Source organism: Quercus lobata, chromosome 1 (genome assembly GCF_001633185.2).
Source record: "Quercus lobata isolate SW786 chromosome 1, ValleyOak3.0 Primary Assembly, whole genome shotgun sequence".
Classification (NCBI taxonomy): domain Eukaryota; kingdom Viridiplantae; phylum Streptophyta; class Magnoliopsida; order Fagales; family Fagaceae; genus Quercus; species Quercus lobata.
The window spans coordinates 10,713,890-10,724,477 of NC_044904.1; the positions used below are offsets into that span (position 1 = coordinate 10,713,890).

A 10,588-nucleotide genomic window follows, 5' to 3' on the forward strand; every position below is an offset into this window, starting at 1 on the left:
ACATGTATTGCACTTGTCGCAATACATGCATTACTTGTTTATTAACATGTTGGTCCAAGAAGTACAAACTCGTTATCAGTCATTGGAAATTGCTCCTAGTCACCCTGGGATACCATACCGACCTGAGAAGTCTGAAACTTTTGTAGCAATGTTAGGTAGCAGAATCCGAAACTACTTTTTTTAAGATAACTTTGGCCATCCCTTGTTCTAGTGGTCTTTTCAACTATCTTGTGTACTAGGCTACTTGCATGTTGATAGTAGCAGAAAAAGATAAGCATCATTCAATAATAGATAATGGAGTACGCTTTCTTGTCTTCAATTTGTACTTTAACTGGCCCCCACAATCTGTTTGCTTTTCTGCTTCACATGTTGAGTTGTTTTTGGCTCAAACATGCTATAAATTGGTACCTCCATTGGATGCAAATCGGCATAACATAGTAGCTACCGACAACTTACTGCGTAAAACTAAAAGTTGTTTTTGTGCATTATTCCAATGGATTCAAACACATCAGGCTTTTTTCACTCAGTTTATTACCAAGCCAAGGAAGATGATGGCTTCATTGATCTGGGTCTTAGCCTGAGAACTCTGCAACCTGAGGCTTATCATCCTTCAGGAAATCGTATGCTCTTCCTTCCTTTACTTTTGTTGTTTATGTAAGAGTCACTAGCTATAATCAACCCCATGTAGTAGAGAGAATAAGGTTTTATTGCCTTGAATTGATTACTTATGTTACTCATTTGGGTTTATGTTAGTAATTTGTTCCAGGAAACGATAGGATTTCATGGGAGGATGTGATGACAATTTCCTATTATGTATATCATTTATCATATTCATGGTATTGGTTGGTTATGTTAATAACTTGTACACAATGCTCAAGAGGCAAATTGTCTCTGAGTCTTTCCATTTAGTAACTGTAACTGTTGCTAGTAGTCTAGTAACTCAGTGGTATTGTCTGGTCTTCTTTATAAGGAGAACCAAGGTTCAACAATAAACAGATAAATAAAAATAATTTTAACAGTAACTGCAATGTACTAACTAGAATTTGGATTTGGACCAGTGGAAAGCCTTGAGGGATATGATGAACTCCTAGGTTGGCCCCCAGCTAACCTGAACTTGAAATGTTCAGACACTTTGAATCCAAGAAGTAAAACTGAAGATTGTGATGAAGAGGCTGATGGAGTCCAAAGCAAAGAAAGGTGGGCTTTTGTGAAAGTTAACATGGATGGGATTGTAGTTGGCCGGAAAATATGCATACTTGATCATGGTGGTTACGCTAGCCTAGCACTTCAGCTAGAAGAAATGTTTGGTAGGTACCAATAATCTTATTCTGAAGATTGAGAATTATACATGTTGGAATGGAAGTAAATAACCAATTGAATATTTCAGGTAGGCAGTCGGCATCTGGGTTAAGGTTGTTCCAGGCTGGCTCAGAATTCTCACTGTTCTATAAGGATAGAGAGGAGAACTGGAGAGCTGTTGGTGATGTGCCATGGAAGTAGGTTCTTTTTTGTCATCATCGTTTTTTCTTTTTTAGAGTCTGCATTTTTCACTTTCTTTGTTAGATGGAACACTATAGTGTCATAGTGTTGGAACCATTGTGTTAATATCCTTTTTTGCTTAACCCCCCTCCAATTGGTGACAGGGAATTTGTGGAATGTGTGAAGCGGCTGAGGATTGCACAAAAGAATGTAGCTCTTCTTCCAGGTTCATCAAAATTTACCTAAGTATTCCTCATCAGCTCATCGCCTCTTCCCACTCTCTGGTTTTGAAGCATCTCTGAGTTAGAAGTAGATTAAGTTAACAACTTTTCAAGAAAAAGTATTTCAAAATAATTTTGGCCCTCACAACTTCTGAGTAAATTGCATATGGAATCCTAATGAGTGTTTGTTTTGCTGGGCCTCTTGAGTACTAAATTGTAAATGCTAGTAAGGCTATTTGGGATCAACTTTCAACTATCTTAAGACATGTTCTGCTCAAGCTCTTTGGTACATGGAATTGTTGGAAAAGCAGTCTGTGCACTCGTTTGTTTGTGGCCTGAAAATAGTTCTTGTAACTTAGGAATAGCAAAACAATCCTGATAGAGAATCACAAGATAACTTATTTAAGAATAAAGATAATCACAACTATAGATCGTAACTTATTTAAGAATAAAGATAATCACAACTATAGATCGCATGTAATGAATTATTTTCAATACACCAAACGCATTAAGGAAAATTGAAAAAAGAAGTAGCTTTAAAGAAGTGCTACATCATCTTACAGTCCAGTTTGTTACATGTTTTTCTTCTCTCAAGAGTGTGTAAAACTGCAGATAATGCCACTATATGTATTTCTCTAAGTACATACTGATCAGTGAATACCATTCACTGAATAGTGACAATTCAATCACTGAGGGCTTGCCCTCTTAACACATTGGTGATACTATTCTAACCTTCCTGAATGACTGTGAGAGCATAATACTTAAGTTGCATATAGCGGGTGATTATATTGGCAATTTGGCATATAGAAGACCACATCAACAACATAGATACTATGTAGTGCAGAGTGGATGATGGATGTAAGCTTTTCTCATGTGTCAAGCATAAAGGTAGCTTCTGCCTGAAGCCAAAAACTAGAAATATCCATCTCACTCGTTCTCCCACTTTCCTGTCTTTCTAGAGAGAGCAAAACTGGAATCAAAACTCCTACTGTTTCTCGTTTAGAATACCGTCCTCTGATGCCTCAACATTTGATACTACCTGTGAAGTCATAACAGTATCTCAAACCATTAATGTGATTATCTTAAGCCACCAAATATTTTCTTCCTCTCTTAGCCAACCTGCTTGACAATTTCTGCTCAATTGCTACCACCACATTGTAGTAGGTGTGGTAGATACAATACCATTCAATCACACTGCAGTTATAAACATAGCACAGTAATAGTATGGATACATATCTAAGCTAACCAGAGTGCATCAACATGGCAGTTTGATTAGGGGGGCAGAATAAACTCAAAATGAGAAACATGCATTTGCAAGTTTTATTTCATTACTCTTCTGTAAATCTCTTCCTCTCATTTTAATAGTAAACAAAATTAGTACTGAAACCACGCTCCATGAACTAAGCCTCAGAAAATCTCCCATTAAAAATCACGCAACATTATTTCGGGTCTGGTCAGGTTGTCAACCGGATCAAACACAACTAGGCTCCACAAAGCCCAACACTATAAAGATCTACAAAACTGAATTTCCTGTCTCAATCTCCTCATACAGTAAGCTGAGTTCGTTAAACCAATTGAATTTGGATGTCCATGCATCACTCATTTCAAACTGATAAATTGTTGTTCAATTCCATGTTATCAGTCATTTGCAATTAAGCCTCCACTTGAAACAGCAATGTAGCAGTGTGTACATGAACTTCTGCAAAAATGTATGCCTTCTAGTTACAGAATCAGTCATGATCCTTTCAGAAAGGCACCAAACTAATTGTTGAAAAACACTTACTTTCTAATCTGTCTGCATGCATGTGTGAGAACACCAAGCAAGAATGTTCATCTTTTCAAATAATTAAATCTTGCCATTGCTTAAGGTATATATACCAAAAAATTAATTATTTAAAATGAAACTCTCGCACCATCATGAAGTACTGTGAGGAAGTAAGCTTTTAATTTTTCTAACACTAGAATACAAAATGTTAAGAAAGCTTTTTTATTTATTTATAAGCAATGTTAAGAAAGCTTAGATGGACAAAATTTGACCAAATACATTCCGACAAGAAGCCACTGTAAAAGTAAAATAACAGGCATATAGACCACAAATAAATCTAAGGACAGCTAAGAATGTTCTTGCAGATTGGTGGTGTCTACTCCCTACAATCTCGCCTCATGGTTGGTACTAGAAAATCAACTATTTGTTGAACAATAAGTCATAGGAACACAAAATTTTCATTTTTTCACAACTATAGACATGGTTTATTGTGATTAGTGCATAATAAAAATATGAGAAATTACAGTAAATCCACTTGTGGTTTGGCCCGTTTTCACTTTGCCGGTTTAAAACTAAACACTTTGCCCATTTGTGTTTAGTTCCGTTCGATCTCTGTTACCCACCTCCGTTAAAATTATGGGTAAATAAGTCTTTTTGCTTCTATCTTATATATATCTCCTCCAAAAACATAAGAACAACAAAAATTAAGAAAGAAACAAGAACAAATAGGAAATTTGTAAAAAAACTAAATAGATAGAGCTGGGTATCAATGAACTTAGCAATAAGCCAATAACACCACCGTGAAATTGTCAATGCTAATAAACCTTTTCTACTTTATTTCCACCTTTTCTGTCTTAGTGTCAAGCAATAAGCCAATAACACCACCAGATCTACCTTTTTATGGTGTCGTTCGGGTTCTCATTGACTAGAAGACAGAAATAATTGAGGTCGAATGCTAAGACTAATATCCATAACTTATGCATAATATATAGGTACTGAAAGAAAGAAAACAACCTGTGCATAATATAAAGGTTAAATCTCAATCGGCCTTTTTTTTTTTTCACATAAAAATTCTAAGTCTTTTCCCTTTTCTCACTCTCTTTTGGGTAAATAAAGAGTTGTTGTGATTGTTATTAAATAAAGGAAAAAAAAAAGGAAAAAAAACTTATATCCAATTCCTAGCTATTCAAACCCAGATTAGTTCTTCTTCATGTTCATAAATTGTAGCCGCTGCACTCTAAGAAAAAATCCATGCTGTTCGAAGGTTTGAGATTCACCAACACTAGCCACTTTTCATCAGTTGAAATCCACTGCCACCAAGCTAAAATCTCAGATTGACCACAACCAAAACCCAAAACTCAAATCACAACCCACACGTCACGCTCCACCTCAAATCTCAAACCCAAAGTAGTTGTGCTCCTCTACAAACCAAAGCCCAAACCCATACGTGCTCCTCCGCTGTCACCACCTTAACCCAAAGCTATTGCTGATCTGAATTTTAGCGTTGGTAACAGAGACCAAACGGAGTTAAACACAAGTGGACAAAATGTTAAAACTTTAAATCACGGGTAGGCAAAGTGAAAACGGACCAAATCATATGTGGGTTTACTATAATAGACTCATATGAAAGTAATATTACTCTAATCATAACAAATTATGTTTGTAATTATGAAAAATATTGTGTCAGCTTGCCTTGCTTGCCATACACTTTTGTTGGTTTGTATTATATTTGATTTGGGATAGTTGGAGGGGAAAGTTTGAAATTGATATCTGAAAAAGTAAAAATAAGATTGAGAATAATTCGGATTAGAAAAGATGTGTGAATATCACACAAAGTTGACGTCGTCAACCTCACAAATAGAAAGATATGTCAATTCAGTCTATTCAGATGTGCACTATTAATATAGGTATTAGGTGGAATCACTGAATCAGTACTAACTAGAAAGACTAAAGCAATATGCACCACATTATCTAAATTCAAGACGTCTATAATTTCCAGAATGATTTTAGTATGTTCAAAATATGCACCACATAATCTAGTAAGGTAAGCATTCTAGGGGAAATAAAGCAAAGGAGTTCAGCTGAATGCGGCCAAACAAGTAACAGAGTTACCACAATCTTGGTTTTGAGTTCACGTGACTGGAATAAATTAATTGTCCTCCATTGTTTAATGATTAATTTAAGAGTGATGAGAAAGAAACAACAAACAAATAATTAACTTCATTGACCATGAAACAAGAAGATACAAAATGGTCTGCAATAAGAGCAAGAAGAAAAAGACATTCTTTCAGAAAAATATTAACAGCCAGCTTGTGCAAGATACGTTGAGACCTCTCATAGCATGCTCTCCCAGCAGACCCTACCTTCACCTAGCGACAACTAACAAAGAGAATCTTACAGAGAACAAAGTCACTAACACAAAATAATCATTTTCTTTTCCATGACTTTCAATTCTGATGCAAGTTTCCTTCTTCTTTTTCATCCTTTTCAATTTAGGAAAATTCAGCTAGTCATGCATCTGTCAGCAAACTAAATGTCAAGCTTCACGAATGACCAGATTCACAGTTTTGTTGGATTGCTCAATCAGTGGCTATGGCAAGCCTGTCCAGAGCATCATAGACGTGTCTCATTGCAGGTCTCCTGTCGGGGCTACTATGAACACAAGCGATTGCAATCTTCAGAACTGCAATAATCTCCTCTTCCTGATCTGCATCTTCAGCCAAATATGGGTCCAAAACATCTGAAAGTGGCTTCTTTTCTTCAATACAGAGCTGAATCCATTGAACAAGATCCATTTCTGAGGTACCCACTTGAACTATAGGCAATCTTCCAGTAATCATTTCTAGTAAGATCACCCCATATGAGTAAATATCCCACTTCTGTGACGGTTTCACCACTTTGAGTGCCTCAGGAGCTTGATAACAAAATCCCAAATTTGTAGATGAACTAACTGTATTAACTTCTGAGGGTGCACTCTTTTGTTGTCTTTCTTGTGATTTCTCGGCGGCTATTCGACTAGATTGCAGGGTTGGGGAACCTCCAGCAATATTAGCAAGGCGCCCAAGTCCAAAATCAGAAATGTGGGGTTCCATGTTCTGTCCAAGCAGTATATTATTGGGCTTCAAGTCTCCATGGACATATTTTTTGGGGCTAAACTCATGTAGATAGACCATGCCTTTTGCAATTCCTTTCATAATTTTTAACCGAACAGACCATGATAGTGGTGTAAATGATACTATTCCAGGTTTCCCTGATGACATTACACCGAAGCAATCAATTATAAAGATATATCAGAACATTAATCAAAGCATTTATAAGAAATCAAAATAAGTTAAATAACTACCATAAATAGAAGGGAAAAGAAAAAAATCCTTTACGCTGAGAAATAGGGACTGGTGAAACTTACCATGAATTGCAGTGGCAAGATTTCCGTTAGGGATGTAATCATAGATGAGCAGCTTCTCATCAACAGACCAGTAATAGGCTCTGAGGGTTACAACATTAGGATGTCTTAGCTTTCCAATTGCTTCTACTTCTGTCTGAAATTCCTTAAACCTTTGAGAACCCCCTTCACCCAATCTTCTCACAGCTAAGGTAAGCCCATCTTCAAGCACAACTTTGTACACAATCCCAATTCCACTCTTTCCTAGAACAAAAGCTGATGCCTTAAGAAGCTCATCCAAATCAAAAGCCACTTGTGTATCCAATGGCACAAGGTCATACTGCTCAATATTTTCTGATAAAGTCTCTGATTCATCCTTCCTAAAGCACAAGCACTCCCTCCTTCCCTTACCTCCCTTCTCAAAACCATAACCATTTTCATCCTTACCCTTGCTACAAGGACAAACCCTAGTATAACAATATGAGAACAGCAATCCTACGAGGCAAATGCCAATAACATCACTCACTACAATCGCAATTAAAGAACTCTTACTTAACCCTCTTGCTTTCCCACTTTTTCCAGGATTATCATCAGGATTCCCAGGCGGGTTGTTATCCGGCAAAAATGGAATTGAGGAAGGTGAAGTTGCACCAAAGGTATCTGAAGAACATAGGTTCTTCAATGGAGGGCCACAAAGCCCAGGATTCCCAATAAAAGCTGTCGGTCCTCTGTTCATCAGAGCACCATTTTGTGGTATAGGCCCACTCAAATCGTTATAAGTGAGATCAATATAAACCTTCTCAGGGAGGTTTCCAAGGCTAGCTGGGATGGAACCAGAGAAAAGATTATGAGACAAATCAACAGTGCCTTGCAAGCTAGACAAGTTTCCCATGTCACTAGGAATTGAACCTTTGAATTTGTTGAATGAAAGATCAAGTTTTTCCAGGGAAACCAAACTAGTCCCAAACCCATCTGGCAGAGAACCAGTGAGATTATTTTGACTAAGATCAAGGGCTTTGAGTCTCTTGCATTGAATAATTGAACTGGGTAAAGACCCATTAAAGAAGTTCTGGGATAAATCTAAGGTTTGGAGGTATTTGAGCTTCCCAATCTCAGTTGGCACAGACCCAGATAAGGAATTCCCATAAAGGACCAAACTTTGTAGCCCCTGAGCTTGAAAGAGCTCAACAGGCAAGGTCCCGAACAATTTATTGTTCCTCAAATTCAAATGGCGGAGCTGAGAGAGAGCTCCAAGACCATGAGTAGAAGAAAGAAACCCATAAAGTTTCTTTTTTGGAATGCTAACAGAAATAACTATTAGTTCTTTGCATGTAATCCCATTCCATGAACAAGGACTCTCATCAGAAGAGTTCCAGTTACTCATAGACCCTTCTGGGTCTTCCTTAATGCTCTGTTTGAATGACAAAAGGGCATACCCTTCATCATTCAAAGAACCCACTAGACCATAAGAGTTGCAGAGAAGAAGAAGAACAAACAAGACAAAGGGAAACATATCATCTAGGATGAAAGAGAAAAAAAAAATGACCGTTGGAGAAAAATGAAAAAAAATCCAAGTACAGAATATGAGGAGGGGGGGGGGGGGGGGTGGGGGTTTACAGAGCTTACCTTTCAGTAGCAGAAAACCAAGTGATGAGAAAGCTCTAGTTACACAATGGAGAGAGAGAGAGATAGAGAGAGTATGAAAGCAAGCTTTGACAGTGATGGAAAAGAGGTAGTGTTGAAGAATGGTAAGGTTCAGTAAGCAAGACCTTGGGAAGATGGACAAATATTAGAAAAAAGAAGAAAAAAAGAAATATGGGAAAAGAAAAAGTTGGCCAAAGAATCTTACTGTAATTTCTCCAATACTTTATTCAGGCCAAGCAATTTCTCGCGATATTTTGTTGGAAGTTTTGCCTGCCCTAACCTAACGAGGACTCGTTTTTATAATAATAGCAAGAGTAAGGGCAGATTGATACATGTATTTACAAACTAAAAATTGTGGTTTGAAAATATTTGTGATAATATATATGGATAAAAAAATGTGTGAAAATACATATAAATAAAGGGTATTTATGGTGCAGTTTTAGGTCATTTTTAGCATCGTACTTTGTAGTGAGGTTTAGCTAAAACCATAACGATACTACACCTTATTTTTACAGCCACATGTGCGGTGCGGTGCGGTGCGGTTTAAAGTTTATCCAAAACCATAACCGCACCGCATTTTATTTTTGCGGTCACATATACGGTGCGGTGTATAAGATGCGGTTTGAATGATTTGACATTTGTATATATTTCAAATTTCAAGCTTTTTCTACTTAACCCAAAACTAATTTTCCCTTTATTTTGGTCCAAGTTTTAAACTATTGAGCAAATTTTTCTTTATTTTGGGCTAGCTTTCTTAATCAACACTTGCTAGGGTTATCAAACTTTTTTTTTTTTTTTTAAACTAGGGTTATTAAACTATTAATAATATATTTAATATTTAAAATAATTAAATATATTAAGATATAGAGAGGGTGTGGTGCGGTGCGGTTTTCTTATTATAAAACCGCAAACCGCATTGCACCATGCGGTGTGGTGCGGTGCGGTTATACTATTTTGTAGGCGGTTTTGGTGTGGTTTTTGCAGTTTATTCGGTTTGGTGAACACCCCTACGTGTAATGTTGTTTAAAAATTGAAAATGGTTGTTTGAAAACACAAACCAAACAACCCCCTAAGAGTTTTTTTTTTTTTTTTGGAGAAACAAACACACACACATAAGGGAGAAGGAAAGGGGTTCTAACACAAAGGGAGAGCGAGACTAAGAGTTAGATACAATATTTAGGTGTTGTTTCTTAAAATTTTTTATTAAATTTTTGCCGTATAGATATTTTCTTATGAGATGGAAGTGTATTTTTTAGTTAAGTAGTCACATGACTGAATTTTAAGAGGAAAGCCTAAAGAATAGCACCTAAGGTATTATACCTAAGTTTTATCCTTTTTACAATATGTGAACTTATTTTATTTATTCCCTCCTCTTTTGTTCATTTATTTTCCAACATGCATATTGAGTACAGCTTAGCAGAAAAAAAAATTGAGTACAAAAAAATATTTATAAATAAATCTCTTTAGGAGGTACCTCATATATCCGATAAATGCATCATCTTTTTTTTTTGTGTGTGACTCCTATAATTATATGTGATTCATATATATATATATATATAAGATAATTATTGATTTGGAAGAAGGGTCTTAAGAAAACAAAAAATATATATATACATATATGATTTTTAATTTCACATGGAATTATTTAGTTATTAGAATAAGTAAATTTGATAAGATGGAATGAAATATCTAAATTTTCAATAATAAATACTTTTATAGGAATGTAAGAATATTCAATGAATTTTTAGGGTTGCTTATTGCTATTGGTTGCACTAATTTTTTTTATATATAAAAACAAATATATTGCTTATTGATTAAAAAATTATTTACTCATTGAGTATTAGTACAAAAATTACCTTCGCATTCTCCCAAATAATCATGTCTAGAGGTTCTAAAAGTAGAAAGCAAAGAGTTTCTTGTCAAGAAAACTTGGATGAGTTTATAGTACATTGTTCTTAAAAAAATTAACATTTCAAAAAACCATATCTAATCTAACGAAATAAATAAACAAAAAAAAAGTGTTCAAAAATAGTGGATGCATTGGACAATTAGAAAACATCAATCTGACTTATGTTTTGTTTGGAAAGAGGGACATTT

The 10,588-nt window shown here is 35.7% G+C and overlaps 2 protein-coding genes across 2 annotated transcripts; one reads left to right on the plus strand and one right to left on the minus strand.

Moving 5' to 3' along the window:
* The first annotated feature begins 384 nt into the window (after positions 1 to 384).
* On the plus strand, positions 385 to 2,010 carry LOC115977267 (auxin-responsive protein IAA32-like). Its single transcript, XM_031099068.1, has 4 exons — positions 385 to 620; positions 1,059 to 1,307; positions 1,388 to 1,496; positions 1,644 to 2,010. The coding sequence occupies exons 1-4, from the start codon at positions 494 to 496 to the stop codon at positions 1,723 to 1,725; spliced, it is 567 nt and encodes a 188-aa protein (XP_030954928.1). The 5' UTR covers positions 385 to 493; the 3' UTR covers positions 1,726 to 2,010.
* Positions 2,011 to 5,654: 3,644 nt separating this feature from the next.
* LOC115978418 (receptor protein kinase-like protein ZAR1) lies at positions 5,655 to 8,642 on the minus strand. Its single transcript, XM_031100437.1, has 2 exons — positions 6,872 to 8,642; positions 5,655 to 6,715 (listed from the first exon to the last, which is right to left on the minus strand). The coding sequence occupies exons 1-2, from the start codon at positions 8,358 to 8,360 to the stop codon at positions 6,045 to 6,047; spliced, it is 2,160 nt and encodes a 719-aa protein (XP_030956297.1). The 5' UTR covers positions 8,361 to 8,642; the 3' UTR covers positions 5,655 to 6,044.
* Positions 8,643 to 10,588: the final 1,946 nt, after the last annotated feature.